Raw genomic sequence first — 26,020 nt, forward strand, 5'->3', positions numbered from 1 at the left:
CTGTTAATTATTATAAACACAGTTGCTATTCTTTCTCTGTGACATTTTCTCTAGCACATGGTGCTTTTGGTGTACTGGTCCTGATGTTTGTTATATCTGATCATTTTATCTTCTGATGGATTCTACTTCTCCTCTGTCCCAAGTATCATTTGTATCTGAGTTCAGAGGGACAAATGTGGGCTGACACAAGACAGTTTACTGACTCCTATAAACCTTCTTTTATGGAGAGGTGATAGCCAGAAGGTAGTCTTTTCAAGTATTGTGTCTAGAGCAGGGAGTCTTCTTGCCTAGCTTTCAGGATGGCTCCACAAAAATACTTCAACTTTTCCTTCTTTTGGTAAAAGGTACGATTTGTCATTTGTTATTCAGCAAGTTCTGAATTGATACCTCCACAGAGTACCCTCCCCTATCAGGAAGTAAGAGAAGAGAACCAGTTCCACAGACTAAACCAGCTGTTGATTAGCTGTGTGACTCTGATAACAGCTTTTGGAACTTCAGTGTGTCCAGCAAAACCGATTTTAAATTCCTGACTCATAGACGCTATGAAAGATAAGTGTTTATCATTGTGTTAGACCATTAAGCCATTACATTTTGGAGTCATTTGTCACACAGAAATATGTAACTAATATTTTACCACATAATGATCATGGTATAATATCTATTATTACATAAGTACTTTATGAAAACTAATAGGATATGAAAATCATGGTAACATTGTAAAATGGAATCATGTTTGAAATATTTTCCTTACTCTCTTCTATTCATTCTTCAAGAGCCTAATTGGGAAATTTGGTTTTGTTTTCTTTTTGTTTGTTTGCTTTTTTGTTTTGGATTTTGGAGCGGAAGTGTTTTGAGACAGGGTTTCTCAGTGACTTTGTAGGCTGTCCTGGAACTAGCTTTTGTAGACCAGGCTGGTCTTGAACTCATAGAGATCTGCCTGCCATCCTGCTAACAAGAGTTTGAATTAAAGAAGTATAACTTAACTGTATAGAAGGAAACAGATTAAAAAAGAAAAACCAACTGCTTTCATTTGTGCATATGGGCATACCTACCTGTATGAATGAAAGTGTATGTTTATTTAAGTTGGGAAGGGATGGTTCCATTTGAATTGTTTTGAAGTACAATACCCATATTGTACAAATTCTGAGCAAACACCCTACTGAAGTTACTAAAATTAAATCTACCTACTAAACAGCATTCACATAAAGAAACAGCATTTTTGTTAGCACCCAGGAAGCCCTTAGTGGCCTGTAATTGGGCAGGGTCGGGGAGTAACTCTGTCAAGAAACTTGTTTTGTCTATTTCAACAACCATCTACTGTCGGTCTTCCAGCATTGGGAGTTACCTTTGGACCATTACAGCCAGCCTTAAACAACACTTTGTCTGAGTCACCTCCCCTCCTCTCCAGATAAAACTCTTGATGAAAGCCCAGTTGAACCAGGCAAAAACATAGAGCTGTCAATAATAACACCTCAGAAAGCATTCCCCGCCTCCTTCACAAAAGATGTGTCTAGACTCATAGAAATTAGATGGAGCAAAGCAATCCCTTCAGTCATCAGGTGAAGGATAATGTCTTTAGAGTTCCTGGGATTTCTTAAGTTAAAAATTAATTGTTTTCATTCAAAAACAAACCATGCACATAAAACATGCCTAATGCGCTCTTTATTACAGGAAGCATGCATGAAACCAGTACTATAACTTTCTAATGTTGAATCAAAGCTTTGGGATGTTATTTGAAATAAGCAGCATAAAACATCTTTATTTTCTATTTAGGAATACAAATTAGGACTGCTTTCTGACCCAGAGGCAAACATCTCCAGCTCAGGCAGACACAGCATTCTCCATTAGGGTGTAGGAATGCAGAGCTACTGAAAGCAACCTCTTTGAGAGTTAGTATTAATCAGTAGCTACAAGAAATGCAAAGAAGTCACTCTTCAGGTGGAATCTTTAATCTTTTGAAGAGCTTCATCTCTGTTCAAACCAAACAAACAAGAGTAAGACTGAGAAGTTTGCAGTAGGCAAAATCTCGGTCGGGACCTCTCAGGTCACGTATTTGATGCCTTCTTCCGTGGGGTTTGAGAGGCTGAAAGAAGTGCCTGTCATCAAAGTTTTTGCTCCATAAATTACAGTGAAGTCTTTTATTTCATAACTTTGTCCAAGAAATTTGAAATCTAAGTTCCCTCAAGGAAAACTAGAAACTTCTTTAGGAAAAAAAGAGAATACCCTCAACAATTTTTGATTATTTGTTGTTTTCAGCATCCATGACAACTGCTACAAATTCTTGGAGCACGAGAACTGTCTAATAAATATTTAACAATTTAATAGATGGGTGTTTGGAATTTTAGACTAATGGTGGTGAGGGGCCACCATAGTGTGTTGGAAATAGGATGGATGTGACTGTGTTTGTTTTGTAGGATGGTCTGTCTGGCAGTAGCATGGAGCACGTGGTAGAAAAAGACAGGCCTACAGTAGGCCAGATTATTCATACATTGTCATGAAGGGAGATGTGTTAAGGCAAACATCGCACCTGGGCTGGAGGAAACAGCAAATCAAAGCAAACCTGTATGGTCTAGTGATGGCTAGAACGTGGAAGGAAATGGGACAGGAGAGGATGGTCCTTTGGATGTCTGATGGGCCAGCTGGCTGAGGTGCAGAATGCAGAAAGAGACAGTAGGAAGAACACACTTGGTGTCAGGAATGGTGATCACTGTAATCTTTGTGGGCTTGAGCTGCTGTGCAATATCTAGTTTAGAAACAGTAAAGCCACAGGTTCAGAGGTTTCCTCACAAGAGGACAGTTAGCATGGACATGGGGAGGGCTGAAGACAGAAGCACTATGTAGAAATAGAGGAAACTTTAATACAATGAGCAGAACTGTCCCTCTCCACCCCAGTGAGTCTTGTTATTTATCCTAGACTAGCTAAACACCAAGCTCACTAATGTCAGGGCTCTAGCACTCTGGCTATCAGAAGAAGTCATAAAATCAAGCTTTGGTTTGTTTGATAGGATGAACTGTAGGAGCAACAGAAGCTGAGCTCTTCAGATACTGAATAGCTAGCTCATCCTTATCACCTAAGCACATGGCTTAGGTGGTATATTAAGCTACAAATGAGATTAGCTTTCTTTTTCTTTATGGCAATGTAGCCATTATTTTAGCATGAGATAGAATTATGTAGAACTTTGACTAACAAACCCACAGGATGTTTTCAGGGTATCAGCTTTGGGAGGCTTGTATTTATCCTAGCAGAGATGTTATTGCCTATGACATATATTGTTTTTTTTTTCTTCTGAGTTTGCCCTCAGGCTTGAGAGGCTAAAATCCACACATTTTCAAGGTTCTATTTGAGTTTTGAAAACAATACAAGCTTTTATTTCATAAAAAGGATGAATGATTTCCACACTAAGAGTGATTTGTTCATTATTGAATTTTAAAATTTGAGCAACAAGTATTGAAATGACAACATTAGACACAATGGGTTAAATGTCTGTTTGAATTACATTTCAGTTGATTCTTTTATTTTTTCATGTGCAGTTGCAGGAATATTTAAAACCATGCAGGCTATTTATGTCACATTAATAATGACAGCATAGGCAATATTCTTCTTGCATATATATGAAAATTTTTTGTGTGCAAAGGACATATGGATAAAAGGTTGAGCATGTACTAATAGAAAATAAAAAATGTTCACAGAGCAGAATATTATATGGACAGGAGGAATAAGGCCAGATGTATTAAAATAACTCATTGTTTCCCTTTTTCAATTTTCATGTGTATGTATGTAGATTGCGTGTTTGTGAGCACACCCTCAGAAGGTAGAGACTCACTCTCTAGAACAAAACTAGCCATATCGGTGATCTCTGAGTTTAATGGGGAAATCATGGCTCAAAGAGTGAGGTTGAAAAACAGCGGAAGATAATTTCTGACATCACACATGCACACTGAGGCCCAAAGGTGATGTCTAGAGATGCTGTCTCCAGCTTCTGAGGCTACACTTACAGGCAGGCCACCATGCCCACCTGGCTTTTACACAGATGCTGAGGATCTGAAATTTGGTCCACACACAACAAGTACTTTAACCACTGAGCCATCTCTCCAGTCAGAAAATAATTACCTATGGACTATGGAGAAAACTGAAGCTCAAAATGCGTGTAAACTAATGTAAACAGACTTTGTAGTACATAAAATTGAATGTCTATAATATTAGTGAAGTATACTCAAGAAATGATGCTGAGTTACTTTCTTAAAGCAAAGCAATTGTGTCCCATTGTGAGGGATAAGCAAAGATTTCTTTTAATTCAACCTTTTGATATGAATTAAAAGTTTTATAAGATACATTCATTATCTACTCAGGAAAAAATATTGATAGCTTTTCCTCAAAATGAAAAATTTCAAAGTCAGTCATGGCAACCCGATAATACACACTTCTTTGTTTAAATGAGGGTAGGGTCTAGATACATGTAAACTCTGATAACCTAGACCCAATTGGCTTCTAGAGAATGCTCATGATTTTTCTGTCCCATTTTAGCCAACATCACAGATTACATAAAGGTGTCTTTCCATGTCTCAGGGCTGTGATAACAGGCATTATCATGCTATGAGTCTAAAGGTGTCAAATGTAAATAGGACAAATACATACTGATCCTATAGCACGTCCTAGAAGTTAGTTGTTTTCCCTGAATAAATCCCAGAAACTTTATTTTTATAACTCCTTTATTTAAATGGAAGGGAGCTTGTCTAATGTAAAGCTTCAAAGTCAATGCAATATCTTAGAATGTCTGTAAATTTTATTACAGTATTGAAGACAAAAGCAACTTCTTCTAGTTCTTATATTCTTTGCACTAAAATCTTCACTCTCCTGTCAGCCTCTTGACTCTTCAGCAGTTGAAACACACTGTTTTATTTCGGTATCAGGAAGTCTGTTTGACTCCCTAACCTCTTCGTCTGCTTCAATCACCTCTTCTCACTTTCATGAAGTTTGTTGATTGATTACTTCTTATGGGTTGTCTGGCTTTCCAGCCCTTTGTCTAAATTTAAAACATCGGAGCTATCCTTCAGAAAACATACCAGTGTCAATCAGTTGTGTGTGCTCATAAAATAGCTTTTGTTTTTTGGAACAAAAGTTTCTTGATTCTGACTCATTTTCATTCCCATTGCCTCTGTCTGAGTCCAGATCTTCTTTGTCTTGCTTGCAATATGTTGATTAGCTCTTAACTAATTCACGTGTTTCTGAACTCCTCACTGGTAGTTCATTTTTTACTTTATTGCTGGATTCTACGAACAGATTTTAAAAATCAGATTCATGCATAAGTGAAAGCATCTATCCACCCATCAATCATTTGTTAACCATCTCTTTTGTCTTGGGCATCATGCTAAGAAATGGGGACACAAACTCTCATTTTTCATAGTCAAGCACGTTTCTAAATTTTCAAGTTTAAAGCAGAAGGTCAGGAAAGAGACTTGTGCTAATAGCCCATGGTCATGGACACAGGAGGCTGCGGTAGTACCCAGGATTCCTTGCTGCAAGATCTGTAAAGAGTCATGGAACCATGCTGTAATAGGAACAAATGGAGAAGGCAGTGGTTGCACAGTACATTGGTATATCTGACCCCTAAGGCTGGCCAGTGGCCACAGATGTGGTAAAGCTAGCATGTGACAGTGGAGGTAGTGCTAAGGGTCTATGCAGAAGAGTTTAGCACAGATTCTAAGAGGAACAGGCATGTGATCAGTTTTACATTTTTGTGAATATTATTACTATGATTTCTGGAGGATAGTGCAAGGGTAAAAGTCCGGAGAGGATTATTTCAACCATCTAGCTAAGAGTGGAGGGATAATCCAAGTCAATATAGTCTTGGTAGCAACTGGGAGAAGCAGACAGTTGACAAAGAGTCTGATTGGGTCTGATGATCGAGTTCTTCTTTTGGAAGTTTATGGGAGAGGAAATTTAGATATCAATATGCAGATACCTGATTTGAGCCCTCAGGATGTTTTGAGGAGCAATGGAAGGGAGGCTGTCTTGGTAGAGAGGGTGTGGTAGAACGTGAGTATGTGAGATAGCTCTCACCTGAGGCATTTGGGTTGAAGCATTTATTCATTCAACAAATAGGTACCCTGTGTATGTTTTATGATAGGCAGTACCATAATTACTTGAAATAGGGTGAAAGTCAACCAGGACAAAGTATCTGTTCCCATTGCCCTTTCAAACGAGTAAATGAGTGTGAAAGATCAATCTGGTATATTCGTCAATATATATATATATATATATATGTATATATATATATATTGAAGACAAAGTAAGTAGGTCAAGTGTGGGGAATGTTTATGTAAGGTGGTCGAGGCAAAAGCATCTATGAACAAATCTCAGCATACATCTGGATAAAGTCCCAGAGGGAGCTAGAGGAGAGTTCAGGGAACAGCATGCAAGGATGAACCATGAGGAGCAACCAGCTCCCTAAAATGGGTAGGATAAGCTGTAGGGAAGAGGAGAAAAGAGCTTATATAATAGGTCCTCTAATAGTACCTGAAAACCCTTTCAGTAGCCTTCATTAATTATTTTCCACAGTTTTGTTACCTGTTATCAACTATGATCTGAAAATATTCAATGGAACCTTCCAGAAATGATTAATAATACATTTAAAGTTGCATACCATTCTGAGTATGATCGAACCTTGCTTTGCTCTGCCCCGTGTCACCTGGTGGTAAATCAAGAGTATACTCATTTTATATGCTACCCCATGTGGTAGACACATTGGTTACTAGATGAACTTTTGCCACGTCTCAGTGCTTGTACTTAAACAACCTTTATTGATTAAAAATGTTCCAGGAGCACAAGGGAGGTGATATGACAGTTCACATATGCTGAAGAGAAACCATAAACAAAGTACTTCCTTTTAAGAGATGTCATGAGTACAGTACAATATGGTATTTGTGGAGAAAGTAAGAACATGTACTACTCTTATTACTGTTGTAATTGTTCTATTTTATTATTACTAACATAGAGCTCTTATGGGTCCTAATTATAAACTTTAATTACAGGCATGCATGTGTGGGAGAAAATGGAATGTACAATGCTTGACACTAACCACCATCATACATTTGCAGGGGTCTCGTATTGTACCCTCTGCGGATAATGGGAACTCTGGTGTTTCTTGAGTGCTCGCCACCTTGCTTTTTCTTGAAGCCCTGGTGAACTCCAGAGGCAATGCTAATTTCTTCTGCTGTCTGACATGTTTCCTGTTGAATGCCATGGACGTTTATGTCACTTACATGCTAGCTGTGTATGATTTGAACTTTTCCAAGTTAATAATGCTATTCATCTTGGCAAGTGCCTTTCCCTTTCTGTCTCTGGGGAGTCAAAGGGCTGAATGCTTTCTAGCTTCACCCCTGGAAGAATGCAGACACTTGGCTAGCCATCCAGGTCATTTCAGTACCCACCATGTTTGCTAGGAACTTGAGCGTGTCCACGAGTTTGTGTTGATGAAACAATGACAGTGTCACACAGCAAAAATCCAGTTAACTTTTGGGAAGTAGATGGTGATAAATAGGCATGAAAAACTGATTGTTGAAACACAAAATTACACATCATAAAGCTCTGTAGTTACATGCACTTTCCTTTAATGTCCCTTAGTATTCAGTCCCAGATCTATGTATCATTTCCTGTTTTTTCAATTTTAGGTTTTGCTCACAGACTTTCTAACATAGATAACTAGAAATCAATTTTCTGAGCATTCTCTTCTATCCCACACACACACACACACACACACACACACACATACACACACTTCCTATCCCAGTATCAAGCCAATATCAATGCATTATAATTTTGGTTGAATTAGCATTTTGCATGTACATTTTTAGTACTACATAGATATTATTCATAGTAGAATATGTAGTATGCTATATTTTTCTGCAGTGATCCCCCTCTCCACCGCACTTTCTTGCACAATCTTTACAGTCAGTACCCTTTAGTTTTGGGTAAGCTGTTTGGTTTTCTAGTTTGCTATGACTCTGTCAAGCATTAAAGTCAGGAGGCCTGATTTTTTCATGAGACCTGGGGATCAAGCCTGTTCCTCATGCTTGCACAGCAAGCACTGCATTGGCTGAAGTATCTTCACAGCCTCTGTGTGCACTTTCATATACTTGGGACCAATTGATGTTTTTTTTTCTCCCTTCTTTCTTAGCTTTCTGAGTGCCTTTAATTACACAGGGATATTGCCCATTTCAAATTCTTTTTGCTAGACATAGTTATGTAGTTATATAGGCATCTTTTAGTTATTAAATATGATTAATTATGTTGATTTATCCTTCTCTTTTTCTTTTAATTGAAAATAGATTCTTCTCTCATACACTATATCCCAACCCCATTTGCTCAATGCTCCATTCCTCCCAGCTCCTCCCCACCTCCCCTCTTCCCCAAATCTACTCTCCCTCTGTTTATTATTCAGAAAAGAGCAGGTCTCCAAGAGACAACAGTCAAATTTGACAAAACAAGATACAGCAAGACAAGGCACCCAAGGGGACATCTACAGTCTGGGCAGTTTAAGTTTTCCTCCTATTTTAATTGTAATACAAATGTCATGCTCAGCCAGTCAATGGTGGTGCATGCCTTTAATCCCAGTACTTGGGAAGCAGAGGCAGGCAGATCTCTGTAAGTTTGAGTCCAGCCTAGTATACAAAAGCTAGTTCCAGGACAGCCTACAAAGTCACTGAGAAACCCTGTCTCGAAACCCCCCCTCCCAAAATATCCAAAACAAAAAAAGAAAACAAACAAAAAGAAAACAAAACCAAATTTCACAATTAGGCTCTTGAAGAAAGAATAGAAGAGAGTAGGGAAATATTTCAAACATGATTCCATTTTACAATGTTACCATTATTTTTATATCCTATTAGTTTTCATAAAGTACCTATGTAATAATAGACATTATACCATGATCATTATGTGGCAAAATATTAGTTACATATTTCTGTGTGACAAATGACTCCAAAATGTAATGGATTAATGGTCTAACACAATGATAAACACTTATCTTTCATAGCGTCTATGAGTCAGGAATTTAAAATCGGTTTTGCTGGACACACTGAAGTTCCAAAAGCTGTTATCAGAGTCACACAGCTAATCAACAGCTGGTTTAGTCTGTGGAACTGGTTCTCTTCTCTTACTTCCTGATAGGGGAGGGTACTCTGTGGAGGTATCAATTTGGAACTTGCTGAATAACAAATGACAAATCGTACCTTTTACTAAAAGAAGGAAAAGTTGAAGTATTTTTTGTGGAGCCATCCTGAAAGCTAGGCAAGAAGACTCCCTGCTCTAGCCACAATACTTGAAAAGACTACCTTCTGGCTATCACCTCTCCATAAAAGAAGGTTTATAGGAGTCAGTAAACTGTCTTGTGTCAGCCCACATTTGTCCCTATGAACTCAGATACAAATGATATTTGGGGCAGAGGAGAAGTAGAATCCATCAGAAGATAAAATGATCAGATATAACAAACATCAGGACCAGTACACCAAAAGCACCATGTACTAGAGAAAATGTCACAGAGAAAGAATAGCAACTGTGTTTATAATAATTAACAGCATAATTTAAATGAAATAATCACAATCATAAAACAAGACAAGAAAAGGCAGACTCAATAAAAAACAAAGAAATTCTACAAATAAAAAACCATAGATTTTTAAATTAAAGACTCAATGGATAGGTTAAAGAGGTTTGATAGAGTTTAAAAGAGTATGACCAAACTGAAGGCGTTGTGCAGACATTCTTAGAGAGAGGGGCAGATAACATGAGAAGCTTTAAGAAGCAGAATGGGGCTGGGAGGTGGTGGCCCACGCCTTTAATCCCAGCACTCGGGAGGCAGAGGCAGGCGGATCTTTGTGAGTTCGAGGCCAGACTGGACCCACAGCCTCCAAAACAATACAGAGAAACCCTGTTTCGTAAAACCAAAAAAAAAAAAAAAAAAAAAAAAAGAAGCAGAATGGATACAAGGATGAATCCAAAGCTTTTCTAACAGGAGTCCTCGAAGAAGATTTGAGTGAGTGGATGTGATGTTTGGAGAGCTATTGTGCATGTCTTGAACCTAATAGCCATGTCAATCAGGATTGAGATGATGTCTGAGCCACTAAGCAGACTCTCATCCATCAACAAACCGAGTGACCCCGTTCCACATCAAGACAGAGCACTGAGCCAGAGCCCTGGTGTTCAGTTGCCCACTACACTATGCTATGCAAGCAAATCAAGAGGAAAAGGAAGACGAGAAACCGGAACCTGAACATGGAGGTACCCACATCACACTCATCTGGTCATGGTATATCATACCATGGCCCCTAGGATTCTTTTGCTTATTTGTTAGATGATTACTTTGCTTATGCTGATTGGTTAGAAATATAGTTGATGTGAGATATGTGATGTGCAAATAAATATAATATTCAAGTGAAACTCTGTTGTGTATTTCCTCCCCTCAGTAATCTGAGGGTGTGCTCGGTCAATTGCCCACTTTGGTTTGAGGATTCAGTAGAGGTAAGAACTTTCTCTAGTGGCCGGCTTCTTTCCTTCTCTGATCTTTCAGCATATACCCCGATATCTGAGTCCAGGTTTTTATTATAGGACCTATTAGAATTTGTACTACACACTTACCAGTGAATAAATACTGTATTTATCTTTCTGGGTCTCGGTTACCTCACTCAGGATGATCTTTTTCTAGTTGCTTCCATTTGCCTGCAAATTTCATGATGTCATTTTAAAGCAACTGACTAGTACTCCATTGTATAAATGTACATTTTCTTTATCCATTTTTCAGTTGAGGAATCTCTAAGTTGTTTCCAATTTCTGGCTATTATGAATAAAGCCACAATGAATATGCCTGAGCAAGTGTCCTTGTAGGAGGATTGAGCATCCTTTGAGTATCTGCTGGAGAGTGGTACAGCTGAGTCTTGATGTAGATCAATTCCCAGTTTTCTGAGGAATTGCCACATTGACTTCAATAGTGTCTATACAAGTTTGCATTCCCACCAGCAGTGAAGGAGTATTTCCCTTGCTCCACATCTTCACCAGCGTGAGCTGTCACTTGTGTTATTGATCTCAGCCATCCGAAAAACATAAGATGGAATCTCAAAGTGGGTTTTATTTGCATTTCCCTGATAACTAACATATTGAACATTTCTTAAAGTGTTTCTCAGTCATTTGAGATTTGTCTATTGAGAATTCTCTGTTTAGACCCATACCTCTTTTTTAAATTGGATTGTTTGTTTTTTAAACATTTGTCGGGAACAATCATTGTTATTTAGAACCTCTTGTAAATATTGCCAGACTTTTTAAAGAATAGTCCATCCCCTCCCCAGCTTCCTAGTGAATAGAACTTGGGAAATAGTCGATGGCAAAAAAGAAAACGTTCCACAATTAGATCACTTAACCCCTTCTTCTGCGACCCTTTCACCTTGTCAACACCTGCTATCTGCTCACCTTTAGTGGCCTGGTTACTAGGCAACGACCCCTCTCCTTTGATTACTCTGCCCTATGTAGCTTCCCCCCCCCCCAACCTATATAATGCACCTAAGGAAAATAAAATCTTGTAGCTTGACCGGAAAGTCTGTCTTGCTGTCCATTCTTTGTGCCTCTTGTCCTGTCATTCCAGGTTCCCGTGGCCTCAACCTTTGTTGTGCCCTGCTGGCCAGGGCAAATATCTAGTTTCTTTAGCTCTTTATATATTTTGGATATTAGTCCTGTATCAAATGTGGAGTTAGTAAAATGTTTTCTCATTCTGTAGGCTACCTTGCTAGCCTATTGATGGTGTTCTTTGCCTTACAGTAACTTTTCAGTTTCATGAGGTCCCACTTATTTTTTGCTGATTTTAGTGCCTGCACTGTGTTCTGTTCAGAAAGCTGTCACCTGTGCCAATGCATTTAAGGCTATTCCACCCATTATTTTCTATAAGGTTGAGTGTGTCTAGTTTTATGTTGAGGTCTTTGATACACTTGGGCTTCAGTTTTGTGCAGGGGGATGAATATGGATCTATTTGCATTCTTCTAAATGAATGCATCTAGTTTGATCAATACCATTTGTGGGAAATGCTGTCTTTTTCCAGTATGTATTTCTGTCTTCTTTATTAGAAATTAGGTGTCTATAGGTGTTTAAATTTATGTCTGGGTCTTCAGTAAGATTTCATTGGTCAACATGTCTATTTTTATGTCAACACCCGTGTTTTTTTTATTATTCTATACCTCTGTAGTACAACTTGAAATCAGAGATGGATGTATATCCAGCAGTTCTTTTACTATTTGGATTGTTTTAGTTATCCTGGGTTTTTTGTTTATCTATTTGAAGTTGAGACTTGTTCTTTCAAAAACCTGTAAAGAATTGTGTTGGAATTTTGAAGAGGATTGTGTTGAATATGCATAATGCTTTTGATAGGATGGCCATTTTACTATGCTAATATTACTGATCCATGAGCGTGAGAGATCTTTCCATTTATGATATCTTCTTCAATTTCTTTCTTCAGAGACTTGAAGTTTTTATCATACAAGTCTTGGTTAGAGTTATCCCAAGATATTTTATATTTTTGAGGCTATTGTGAAGGGCGTTCTTTCCCTAACTTCTTTTTTAGTCTGTTTGCCATCTGTCCAGGGGAAGACTACTGTTTTTGTTTGTTTTTAGTTGATCTTATATGCAGCCACCATGCTGGAAATGTTTATCAGCTGTAGGAATTCCCTAGGTCCCTGGTGGAATTTTCAGGGTTGCTTATGCATACCCTCATATCATCTTCAAATAACAATCCTCTGTCTTCTTCCTTTCCAATTTGTATCCCATTGATCTCCTTCAATTGTCTTATTGCTCTATCTACAACTTCAAGCACTATAATGAGTAGTTATGGAGTGAGTGGATAACCTTATTTTTTTCTGATGTTAGTGGAATTGCTTTGAATTGCTCTCTATGTAGTTTGATATCGGCTATTGGCTTGCTGTAAATTGCAGTTAGTATGTTTAGGTATGTCTCTTGTATCCCTAATCTCTCCAGGACTTTTATCATGAAGGTGTGTTGGATTTTGTCAAAACTTTTAGGCATCTAATGAGATGATCATGTGTTTTTTCCTTTCAGTTTATTATATGGTGGATTACATTTACTGATTTTCATATGTTGAACCATCCTCAAATCTCTAGGAAATTTGTCTGTAATTCTCTTTCTTTGTTGAGTCTTTGTGTGGTTTGTGTATCAGGACAACTGTGGCCTTATAAAATAAATTGGGCAATGTTTCTTCTGTTTCTATTTCTATTTCTTTTTTGTGAAATAATTTGAGAAGTATTGGAGTTAACTCTTTTTTGAATGTTGGATAGAATTCTATCCTAAAACTATCTGGCCCTGGGCTTTTTGGGGGGTGGGGCAGTTAGGAACCCTTTAATGACTGCTTCTATTTCACTTGAAGTTATAGGTCTATTTAAATTGTTTACCTACTGGGAAAATTATCTACTTCTTTTAGACTTTCCAATTTGATGAGGTATAGTATGTTCTTATGATACTTTGGATTTCCTCAGTGTCTGTTATGCCCCCCTTTGGTTTCTGATTTTATTAATTTCATATTCTTTCTACATCTTTTAGATATTTTGGATAAGGATTTGTCTATCATGTTGATTTTCTCAAAGAACCAACTCCTTGTCTCATTGATTCTTTGCATTGTTATCTTTGTGTCTATTTTATTGATTTCACCCCTCGGTTTGATTTTTTCTTCCTGGGTGTGCTAACTTCTTTTTGTTCTGGAGTTTTCAGATGTGCTATGTTGCTATTGTAAGATCCCTCCAATTTTTTTTATGTAGGCACTTAGTACTATGAACTTTCCTATTAGCTTTGCTTTCTTTTGTCCCATAAGTTTTGTTGTGTTGTGTATTCATTTCCATTGAATTCTAGAAAGTTCTTAATTTCTGTCTTGACCCATTTTTCATTCATTAGAGAATTTTTTTTTGGTTTCCATGAGTGTGTAATAAGCTTTCTTACATGGCTATAATCCATGGTGGTCTGATAAGATGCAGTGGGTTATTTCAGTTTCCTTGTTTCTGTCAAGACTTGCTCTGTGTCTGAGTATGTGGTCAATTTTGGAGAACATCCGTGAGGTGCAGACAAGAAGGTACATTCTTTGGAGTTTGAGTGATATATATATGATATCTGTTAGGTTCATTTGGTTTATAATGTCAGTTAGCTCCAGCACTTCTTTGTTTAGTTTTTGTCTGGATGACTTGTCCATTGGTGAGAGTAGGGTATTGAAATCTCTAACAATCACCATGTGAAGGTCAATATGTGATTTAAGCTGTAGTAGTGTCTTTCCCAAAAGTGGGTAAGAGGCTACAGTTGTTTCTTCTAATGTCTTTTTCAATGGTTAGAATCAGAGTATCATTGTCTTTTACAAATGAACTTAGGGTATTCTCTTCCCTCAACTTCTTTACGATGATTTTGTTTATTGGTATTTTCTTCCTTATGTATTTGATAGACTTTGACAGTAACTCAGGCTAACCTTGAGAGTTGCATACTTGAGCTTGCTATCCTCCTGCCTCAGTCTCTAGCATGCTGATATTGCAGATGTGCATCACCAAACATACACCCATTTATATGTTGTATTTTATTTTTTACCTAGGTAAGTGTTTTTTAATTTTTGATTAATTTCTACTTTAATTCAGGATTGTCTAGAAATTAAAGTTGTTTAACTCTAAGATGTTTGGAACTTTTCTAGATTATCATATTCTATTTATGTTTATCATTATTATGACCAGAGAACCTGGTCTGCAATACATACTCCTTAATAAATCTATTAAAATTGGTTTGTTTCTTTAGCCTTTTATTTCAACAAATATGTAGTTGAGGAGAATGGCAATCTTGCAACAATTGGGGGAGGAGGGTAAAACCCTCTGCGAATGCAGATAGTTGATGGCATCCCAATCTTCTATGTCCCTGCTGATTCCTCCCTGCTAAATAGGAGAGAATTCCACTGAAATTTTCAACAGTAGTTATGGGGATATGATTCTGTGATGGCTATTCGTGCTTGTCAACTTGACTACATCAGGAGTGAATTTAAAAACCAAGCCTCAGGGCACACCTATTAGGCACTTTTAGTTAACTGGATCCTTTGAAGTAGGAAGACCCACCTTAAATCCAGATCACTTAAATTCAGATCATTAGATCTCAGAGGACACACCCTAAGTCTGGGTCACACCTTCTCCTGGCAGCCCACAGGAACAGCAAGAAAGAAAAAAGCTTTCCTTCTTTTCCTGTTCACTATCAGTCTCACTGGCAAGTTAATTCCTTCACTGATCTTACTCATTACTTCTTTGGAATTCTGATAAACACTCGAAACCAGCTGAGACATCCAGCCTTGTGGACAAAACAGCTGCTGGATTCCTGGACATTTTGTCGTAGACTACCTGGACCATGGCCTGTAAGCCACTCTGATAAGGCTTATATATTTTTATGCTATCAGTTCTGTTCCTCTAGAGAATAGCATTTACTCTTGTTTTCTTTTCAGATAATGTCTTACTGTGTAGCCCAGGCTGGTCTTGTACTCATGGCATTTCTTCTGCCTCAGTCTCTTGGGTCTTGGGAATACAACTGTGAGCCACTGTGCTCAGCTTATTTACTTTGTTATGAAATGTCTCACTTTTTTCTTCTTTTGGTTTTTTGAGACAGAGTTTCTTTGTGTAGTCCTGACAGTCCTGGAACTAGCTTTGTAGACCAAACTGGCCTCAAACTCACAGAGGTCCACCTGCCTCTGCCTCCGGAGTGCTGAGATTAAAGGCGTGTGCCACCACCGCCCAGCTGAAATATTTTACTTTTTTTTTTTTTTTTTTTTTGGTTTTACGAGACAGGGTTTGTCTGTATTGTTTTGGAGGCTGTCGGTTCAGCCCGACCTCTAACTCACAGAGATCCGCCTGCCTCTGCCTCCCGTGTGCTGGGATTAAAGGCGTGTGCCACCACTGCCCGGCTTTATTTTACTTTTAAAAGTATTAATACAGAAATAGTTTTGGTGTTAACATTTTCCCCCACCATATAATACAGTCTTAAATTTTCTTCCTGATATCAGTTGTTAGGAATTTGCCTCCTGTTTGAAGCAACCTTCTCTTCATTTGCCCTCATTCTTCCTTGCTCTGCTTTCTCAGATCTCAACGTGTTAGGCCAAATCTCCAGCAAAAAACCATAATAAAACCAAAACCTGCAGAGTACCCGAGGCAGATACGACCTACTGCCTTGGTTTTATGGTTGCTCCCTACCAGTCTCCAGAAGTTGTGTAGGACTTCATTTTCTCTTCTAGTGGGCGTGGGGATTGGGACATCATAGGTTTCCGGATATATGGCATGGGTTTAGATAACCAAGACATTATGCACCCAATTCTGAAACACATCCCGTGTGCACCTCGGACAAGCCAACGAACTTTCCATAACACACCCTTTCAGTAATCAAAGTGAAAATTGTCACTAGAGCAGTCTCTTAGCAAGAACCTTGGAAAACTCAGTTTACTGACTCCTTTCCACCCCAAAATCAATTCCTTCAAAAGAACAACCACCGAGTTGGTGCTCTTGGAACGGATCCAGCAGCACTCGAGGCTTGGGATTTGAAGATGGTTAGTTAGCTCAGAGGCTTAGGCCACCTGAGTTTGTTCTCTACCTCCAGGGTTAGCAAAAAGACTTGTTAACACTGGCTCCCTACACCCGGACTGTGAGCTCCATCAGGCCAAGAGACCTGAGCGTTCACAGATCTACTGCTGCTCTGGGCTAAAACCGTTAGTGCACACCCAAGGCCCAACACAGTGCCGGGCACCCAGCAGCCAGCTAACACCTAAGCGACAAAGGCGCAGAGCTACAGGGTAGGGTGACTTCCTCTGCACCGCCCCAGTCTGGGCTCCCACCCAGCACCCGCGTGCAAGACGCTCAGACCCCGGCCTCTCCCGTGACGTCACGCGGGGCGGGACTTCCGGCCGCCCAAGTTTTAACAGTCCAGGCGGGAGCCGGAAGCGCAGCGAGGAGCGACTGGAGCCGGGGCCCCCCTGAGGTCCCACGCCTGAGAGGTGAGGTTCCGCCGGACGCCGGGGCCTGAGAGCACCCCGGGCCGCGGCGGGGATCCGGGGGACCAGTCGCCTCGGCCCTGCGCTGGGCGGCTGTGGGCGGGCGCGCTCCTCCGGCGGAGAGTGGCCCGGGACGGAGCAGGGTCGCGGGCCCCAGAGTTGCGGGCGGAGCTGTCCCGGGCGGCCTGCTCTCCCTCGGGTCCGCAGCCGCCCTCGGCCTGGGGTGAGTTCCGAGGACGGCGGCCCCGAAGAACTCTTCTGCAGCCGAGGGTGCGGTTGGTCGCTGTTGCTCGTCTCCCGCGGGATCCCCCCTCCGGGCGACCGATGTCAGATCCCACAAGTCAAGCGAGGGGAAACGGGAGCCGACCTGAGCAGGTCGCTTAACTCAGCCTTTAAGTTTGGGACCCTCGACCCACCTGTTGCACCACTCTGCCCGGGGGGCACCTGGTGTGGGGTTAGGGTAGCAGCATGTCGCGGTTGTGTTTACTGCACCTAGTTCTGCTGTCCCACACTTGGTTCTCCCTTGAGCAGCGGAACCGCGGCCATAGGGAACATGCCTCAGTCACCGAACAGAAACATTGTCTCCCATTCAACTGGTGGCTACAGGTTTTCAGCAGCACCCGGTAGGGGCACTTCTACCTTTGAACCACCCGGACACTACTGTATCTCGAAAACACAGCAACCACGGGAGCTTGCGGCTAAAAGTTTTATCCATTCCCTAAACATGATTTTTGTTTTCTTAAAAGTTTTTTCTGTTCTCCCGGGAATGAGCAGTTTCTACATTAAGTGCGGCGTCTTGTTAGTGATATGGGGGACCTGTCTGTGACCACCTTTGGTCTGTGACATTGGTGGATAAATTCAGCCCCTCCCCACATGTCACCACTTGGAATCAGTTCAATAGTATCCTTTAAAAGAGTAAACACTTTTTATTAGACTTCAAGTATCAATGAAACTGTTGACATATAAAAAGAGTTTTATTCTCTGTGGCTGCCATAGATTTTTTGAAAAATCCCCGATTTAAAAATATAGTATATATGCTTGTGCCCTGGTTTGTTTGTTTTTGAGACAGAGTTTCTCTGTGTAACTTTGTAGACCAGGCTGGCCTCACACTCACAGAGATCCGCCTGCCTCTGCCTCCCCAGCGCTGGGATCAAAGGCTTGGACCACCACTGCCCAGCATGCCCTTGTTTTAAAACTTCATTGATTTTATTTACCAAAGGGAAAAAAAGCTGATTGCAACCCACTTCATTCAAATTCATTGCTGTATATTAGTCTTTTGATACAGGCAGTAGAATTAATTGTTTTGTTGATGGTTTATTATTGGGTAACAATTCAGTAGTCTTTTGTTTGTTGTGTTTAAGGCATGGTTTCTGTATAGCCCTGACTGTACTGGAACTTGCTCTGTAGCCACGGCTGGCCTCCAGTTCACAGAGATTCACCTGCCCCTGCCTCAAGAGTTCTGGGATCAAAAGCTTGAGCCTCCATGCCCAACCTATAGTTCAGACTCTTGTACCACCTATACTGAGGGTTCAAGTATGTCTTTCCTTTCTTCTGTCCTGTGTATTTCTAAGTACACTGTCTCCTACACCACCTGCTACTCTTCAGAGTATCTGGATCAGCCTTTTCAAGTTGTCCTTGGTCCACTCTGGCTTTGGCTTGTGGTATCACTTTGTTGGAATTGTGGGTTGGAATATCACACTGAATAAAAAGTGAGAGTTTGTGGACCAAGAGTTGTTGTTAGGACACAGTGACAACTTCTTTAACCATGTTGCTAATTTTAGAGTTTGAAAAACTTGGGATAATGGGATTGAGGCTTATAGGAATTAGATTGTGCTACCTTTTTTTTTGTGGAATACTTGTGGATCAGGACTGTCTCAAGTCTCCTGTATGAAGAGGCACATATTGTTATGGAAACAAATAAGACAACAGAAGTTTCATGAAAAAACATCTAATTGGGTGGTGGGACATAGGGTAACTGGTAAAGGGCAGCTTTCACCACAGTAGACAGGGAAGCTGTCTTTTAGAGGCAGAGATATTTTAACTGACACCTGAATGATAAGGGCGTGGCTTAGGGGAATCTGGGAGGACCTTTCCAGGTAGAGGGGCAGGAAGCGAAGACACAGTAAGATGCGGATGACCTTGGCTTGATACACAGACAAGAAGACCACCAGTGTTGAGATCTAGTGGCCCCAGACAAGAGAGGTATGGGCATACCTGTCCTGAAGATGGCCCGAGGAGTTTGGGATTATTGGGGTTGCTGGGGTAGACTCTTGGGAGGATGAGCTAAGAGTGTGTGATTTGACTGGTTTTTAGATCACTCTAGTGTGTGTGATGTTTGTAATAAAAGTGGACAGAAATGGGCATTTCAGCTTTTAAAAATTGCTTTTCCATAATTGTGTATGTTGTTCTAAACTTTTTATAGGCTCAGTCATGCAGGAAAACCTCAGATTTGCTTCATCAGGAGATGATATTAAAATATGGGATGCTTCATCTATGACATTGGTGGATAAATTCAACCCCCACACATCACCACATGGAATCAGTTCATTATGTTGGAGCAGCAATAGTATCCTTTTAAAAAAGTAACAACTTTTCATTAGTCTTCAGTAATCACTAAAACTGTGTTGGCCCATAAAAAGAAATATTTTGTGTTGCTACCATAGATTAAAAACAAAAGTTAAAAATATTACATATGCATGTGCTCTTATTTTCTTTGTTGATTTAATTTTTTTAATTGTTTACAACTTACTTCATACTTGCTGCTTATTAGTCTTCAGATACAGGTAATAGACTTCTGTTGTGTGCAGTTTCTTATTGAGTACACAGAATAAGGAGGGTACTAGAGCATGGGGAGATTAGAGGATGATTTTCTCTATCTTCATTTGGGTATTTGTGACTCTGATCTGGAATTCGGTGAGAGCTTCAGGGCAGATGCAAGATGGAGAGAAGATTTAAATAACAACAAAACACAACACAAAACAAAAAAACCACAACTGTCCAGCATTCGAATCTTCCTGATGATATGCTTGGATTTGTCTTTTCTGCCTGTGATGAACAGTGTTGTTTCCTAACAGACAAAATGGGTTGATTGGTGTGCTCTCTGCATTGGTGAGCTTCTGAGCTTTCCTGATTGGTGTGCTCCTTGCATTAGTGAGCTTCTGAGCTTTCCTGATTGGTGTGCTCTCTGCATTGGTGAGTTTCTAAGCTTTCCTGATTGGTGTGCTCTCTGCATTGGTGAGCTTCTAAGCTTTCCTGATTGGTGTGCTCTCTGCATTGGTGAGCTTCTGAGCTTTCCTGATTGGTGTACTCTCTGCATTGGTGAGCTTCTGAGCTTTCCTGATTGGTGCGCTCTCTGCATTGGTGAGCTTCTGAGCTTTCCTGATTGGTGTGCTCTGTGCATTGGTGAGCTTCTGAGCTTTCCTGATTGGTGCACTCTCTGCATTGGTGAGCTTCTGAGCTTTCCTGATTGGTGTGCTCTCTGCATTGGTGAGCTTCTGAGCTTTCCTGATTGGTGTGCTCTCTGCATTGGTGAGCTTCTGAATGGGTATGGAGGGAGCCTATAAGCTAGGGTTTATCATCCTCATGTCATTGACATTTGGTCTGACAGTTCTTTGTTGTGGGGACTTTCCTGGGTCATCATGGGAGTCTAGGACACGGTCCTGGCTTCTACTACCCAACCTCTAAATGCTTTTAAGTCCCAGTTGTGATGGCCCAAAATGCCTCGAGCTGCTGGGCTCACAGCTGAGGTCCTCTACTGTGGTTGAAGCGCTCTTAGTATTCTTGATGTGAAAATACTCCGTTGTCATTGGTATGTTAGAAATTTATCTTCTGTGAAACACATACTGTTTTGAAACAACCATTAAGTGTTAAGAATTGTCTGGTTTTTACCAGTATCAAAGTATTAATATTCTTCAGGATGAAAGGAAAACTGACAAAGCTTTTAAATATGACTGATTTATGAGCAAATGTATTAGGATTTTTTAATCTCAAATGCCTATTCTTGCACATACAAATGACAACTTTTCTTATTGAATTAAATTTCACTCTTGATCATCCCTTGATTTTTGCGTTGGAGCAGTGAAACCAATTACTTTGATGCTCTATTAATCAAACTTGTGTGAAGGACTCTCCAGCCTATCTTGTGGAAACTATTTTAAGGGGAGTGACAAGCATATGAAGTTGCTCCTCTCTATTTTTAGTTTTTAATTGTGTTTATAATTCCATTGTTTTTCTGGGATTGTTTAAGAAAAGAAACAATCTTAATAGGTTGTGGGGTTTTTTGTTTTTTCTGCGTAGCTGCATTTCAGGCAGTTCAGGAGCTGACATTAATGACTGAGTGGCAGTGAGGGAGTGCTGTGTGACTTTCAGAAGCATAGAGCTTCATGTTAGTTGTACTCCTAATGAGGCAGTGGCTCTTTCATGCCCTTTGTTACTGACGAGCATAGTTCTAGACTCGGCAACTTAGGGTTCCACCAGGTAAGATCCTGGAACAGGGTTAGTATGATGTGCCAGGGCAGTTCATTTTCTTTGTTCTTTTAGTTTCTTTAGTTGATGTTCTGCACTTCTGTCGTGGCTTCTTAGAAACAGTCCCCTCTTTCTCTGGTCCTTTCCCTGTATCCTAAGAGGTGAAATGTGGTAAGCAAAGAAGTCAGTGGCTTCTTACTGTGGTACTATGTTGGTAAAAATTGTTGTATTTCTCCCAGAATTGATGTGTGCAGATTGCTCTGTAATTGGTAGGGGAACTTCCACTGAACACTTAACCAGAAACTGCTCATTTTAGACATGTGCAAATGTTTGGAATGCAAAAGCAAGCCTGTAGTTGAGTTTGAAGGGAAGGGCATGGGTGGCTAGCTCTGTGGATTTTGGCACGGTGCTGATTCATTTGCTAATCCACAAACCAGGGAAACTTGAACTCTGTGTTGAGCAGTTCATGTTGATGGCAGCTTACCTGTTGCCTGAAGACTTCATTCTTAGGGTAAAAGGTGGCACTCCATCCTTGACTCCAGTGGAGACTTCATTCTTAGGCTAGAAGGTGACACTCCATCCTTGACTCCAGTGGAGACTTCATTCTTAGGCTAGAAGGTGTCACTCCCATCCTTGACTCCAGTGGAGACTTTATTCTTAGGCTAGAAGGTGACACTCCCATCCTTGAGTCCAGTGGAGACTTTATTCTTAGGCTAGAAGGTGACACTCCCATCCTTGAGTCCAGTAGAGACTTCATTCTTGGGGTAGAAGGTGACACTCTATCCTTGAGTCCTGTAGAGACTTCATTCTTGGGGTAGAAGGTGATACCCCATCCTTGACTACAGTGGAGACTTCATTCTTAGGCTAGAAGGTGACACTCCCATCCTTGAGTCCAGTAGAGACTTCATTCTTGGGGTAGAAGGTGACACTTTATCCTTGAGTCCAATGGAGTTCAGAATAGATGAACTTTGCTGGGCGTGTAGCAAATCTCAGTTGCTAGAGACTTGCCTAGCCTGAATGAAGCCCTGGGTTTGATTGTAAGCATCACATTAAGTCTGGCATGGTGGTGCATGCCTGTAATCTTAGCATTTGGGAGGTGGAGGCAGGAGGATCACAATCTCAAGGTCATTCTAGGCTACAAAATGAGTTTTGAAGCCAGCCTAAGATATTTGAGTCTCAAAACAACAAAAAATTTGTTTCAGTCCACGATCTATTCACAAAATATCTGAATAGTATGCACACTGTCCATAATAATATAGTAAGGATTATCTAGATGTTTCCATTGCTTCCATGCATAGACTTTGCTTCCAGAAAGTGGAAAGTTTTAAATTCCTGTATTATGGAGACAGCAAGATAACTCGGGGTGGGGACACTTCTTGCTGAACCTGATGAGCTGAATTTATTGAGCCCAGTTGGTGAAAGGAGAGAATGACTTCCTTGAGTGTCTTCTGACCTCCATACCCAGAATGTGATATGTATATGTGTGTGTGTGTGTTGCATACATAGCAGAAGATACTGTACTATGACTTTCAAAATCAGACTATTATTCTTGATTAAGTCATTTAATCATTTTGGTTTAAAATACATTGTCTTGTGTTTACTTATTACTCATGTATAATTTATAGAGTAAGGTAATTCAAATTTTAAGATTAACGTAAAGTTTAAATTTGCATAACATAAGCAGTTTCTATTTAACCACACTCATTTGTGTTTACTGTACTCTGTAATACTCATTCTTAATATATTCACAGTTGAAGCATCTATGACATTGATTCTAGTCCCGAGAAAACAGCAGTCTTCATTTTTCTGTTAGAAGATGTGGGAGTGTGGTGTGGGTACTGGCTGTCTAACTAAAGTTGGTACTGAGCACTGGGTTACGAAATAAGTCCCCTGAACAGATTTTGTACATGACAAAGCTGGTTATTTGCGTGTGCTACTTTTATCATGTTCTCACTTCTGAAAGGATAAAATTAGACCTTCTGGCCCACCCTGGGAAGGGAGTAAGGTTTCATAAGGGCTAAGTAACTTTCAAATGATAGCATAGCCAGAAGGGATGGTTTTCCCTGCTGTCCTGAAAAAGAGAATTTGTAATTAGTAACAGGAACCATTTTGCAAGCTGTGGATCAGCTGTATTTGTGTCTATGTCTTGGTGTTGGCTTACATGACTGTGCTCTGTGATCATAGTTGGATGCTGTGGGTGCCCACGGACTGTTTGAGACTTCCTAACTCTTCATTTAGATAACTTCCTTGTGACAGCATCTTCCAGTGGTGACAAGATAGTGGTGTCAAGTTGCAAATGTAAACCCGTTCCGCTTTTGGAGCTTGCTGAAGGGGTAAGTTGTTTGCTTTTTAAGCCATTTAAAATCTCATTGTTGCTTAAGTGACATTGACTTATTTGTCCTGGTTCTTTCTGTTTAAAAACATTTCTCTCCCGAACTCTGAATACTTCAATAACAGGTGGGGTATATATACTATTGAAAGGCTATTAGCTGAGATTATATTGAGTCCTAGGAGAGCAGTTGAGGTGCCATTCTTCAGTTTCCTCTCTTGCTGCTACCTGCCCTGCTGACTGGGTGCAGGATCGTAAACAGAAGGCTAGTCCTGAAGGCATCCTTCCACTTTAGACGCTGACCACTTTTAGGACTTGGATCTGCTGAACCTTCCTTAAGTACCTTGAACAGATGAGCTTTTCAGTGAATCCTGGCCCCATAGCACGCAGTGAATACCCTTTTGTTTCTTTAATTCATTCAGGCTAACACTGGTTTCTTCATTTCCGTTGACACATTCACAAAAAGCTGCTCTTCAAAGAGAATAACACCCAAACAAAAGGTGTGGCTTGTTCTCTTCTAGCTGCTGCTGTTTTTCTTTTTAGCTTAACTCTGACTTGCAGCCCAGGTGAGGAACCTTGGCTAGAGAGTGTCTAAAGGTAGAATGGGAGTTGGAGGCTGGTGGGTCAGTGGGCAGACTGCACTCTTCAGATAGGAATTATAGCAATTTTGGGGTCTCTGGACCCTTTCAGAAGTGGCCAGCAAGCTGCTGTTGAATTTAATGTCGAAGCCAAATCAGTCCCTGCAACGTTCATAACTGGGTGCTCTTCCTTCATGAATTGTGGGTTAAAACCAGGGCTAAGCACTTCTGTCCTTCCCCTCCTTTGGTTCTGTTTGTTTATTAATTTGTTTATTTAAGGCAGAGTCTCTCTGTGCTGTCCTTGAAGTCATAGAGATCCACCTGCCTTTGCTACCTTAGTGTTTGGGATACTACGATGCTCTTTTCCCACTTTAAAAAAAAAGAATAGATTTTGTACTTTTATACTTCAAATTCTGTTTTATGTTTTAATACTTTAACAGATGATGTATACAAATGTGAATCATTCTGAGGACTTGGTGAATATTCCATTTATTTGTGTAGTTTTAGCCCTCCCCATTTTAAGATACTACATTATGAAGCAGGTAGACAAATGAGTTCATTAGAGTTCTAATTTTGAATGTATGGTAGTTATAAAAGCTTTTCACTAACAGTGCTTTTGTATCCTTTATTAGGAATTTCTTGTAATATATCTGGTCATTATTTTGGTGTGGTCTCGGCCCTGTTAACTCACATGCTACTCAAGTTCTTAGGCCTTTTCTACTTATTATCAATTATTTTAGAATGAAATTTAACTTCTTCATTTTGTTTTTAATTTTATGTATTTTCTCTTTGAAGTGAACAGATTGGTATTAACAGTATTATAATGGCTTTGGTGGGTTACAAGATAACTTTGAAATTTATGATTTAAAAATTCTATCTGTTGATTTTTTTTGTCTTATGGGTACAGGATTCCTGTGATACTAAAATTTCTATCATTTAAGTTCATTAGATACATTAATAATACATTAATGTGAGAAGGTATTCCTTCTATCAACCAGTTAAGCCCGTTTTATGTATAGGTTTTGTCTTGATACTGTAACAATAATTATACTGTTACTATTGACATCCCAATATATCAGTTTTTGGTGGATACCACTTTTATTTGCTTTTTTTTCAAGTTATTTTAATGGTTATTAAAAACTCTGATTTGCAATGCAAGTAGATTCTAAAGTTAATCTTATTGATCCCTTCAGACCTGTTCATTCCTAGGATGGTACCTGCATGAACTTTACTACTAGAGTTAGAACACTGATGTGGTGTGTGTGTTGCTCTTTTTTATGTGTGTTAGTTGATGCTGTTGGTCAGCATCCATTGGGGGTGTGGAAAGAAACCATCTGTAAGAGTCTTTGGAGTACAGACTGTTCTAGGGATGCCTGACTCAGAACATTTGATGTAGAACTCATCTCTGAAATGTGAGGTGATTTGCCTAAGCCTGCACACCTTGCTGTTTGGAAGTCTTTCCTTTGGACTTTATTTTTCATTTTTTGTTTTTGTTTCTGTATTTGATGACCCAGACAAATATGACTCTGGCAGGCAGGTTGGGGTTTCTTCTTGGATGTGCTTGTGAGCAACTGAAAATCTTTATACCCAGCTCTGCTTACTTTAGAAATTTTTCTTTT

General features: G+C 39.9%; 1 protein-coding gene across 3 annotated transcripts in view; it reads left to right on the forward strand.

The window, feature by feature from the left end:
• The first annotated feature begins 16,943 nt into the window (after positions 1 to 16,943).
• The window catches only part of Nedd1 (NEDD1 gamma-tubulin ring complex targeting factor), a 44,815-nt gene continuing 35,738 nt past the window's right edge, over positions 16,944 to 26,020 (forward strand). The window contains exons 1-3 of one of the 3 annotated variants that reach the window (XM_040755055.1): positions 16,944 to 17,033; positions 19,453 to 19,596; positions 23,733 to 23,827. In XM_040755055.1, the coding sequence (XP_040610989.1) occupies positions 19,461 to 19,596; positions 23,733 to 23,827 (231 nt within the window). In that variant the 5' untranslated portion in view covers positions 16,944 to 17,033; positions 19,453 to 19,460. Of the gene's footprint in view, positions 17,034 to 17,060; positions 17,254 to 17,273; positions 17,406 to 19,452; positions 19,597 to 23,732; positions 23,828 to 26,020 lie in introns of those variants that run through there. The other 2 variants (XM_040755056.1, XM_040755054.1) reach the window with 2 other exon arrangements.

This window comes from Mesocricetus auratus, unplaced genomic scaffold, assembly GCF_017639785.1.
Source record: "Mesocricetus auratus isolate SY011 unplaced genomic scaffold, BCM_Maur_2.0 Super-Scaffold_100011, whole genome shotgun sequence".
Taxonomy (NCBI): domain Eukaryota; kingdom Metazoa; phylum Chordata; class Mammalia; order Rodentia; family Cricetidae; genus Mesocricetus; species Mesocricetus auratus.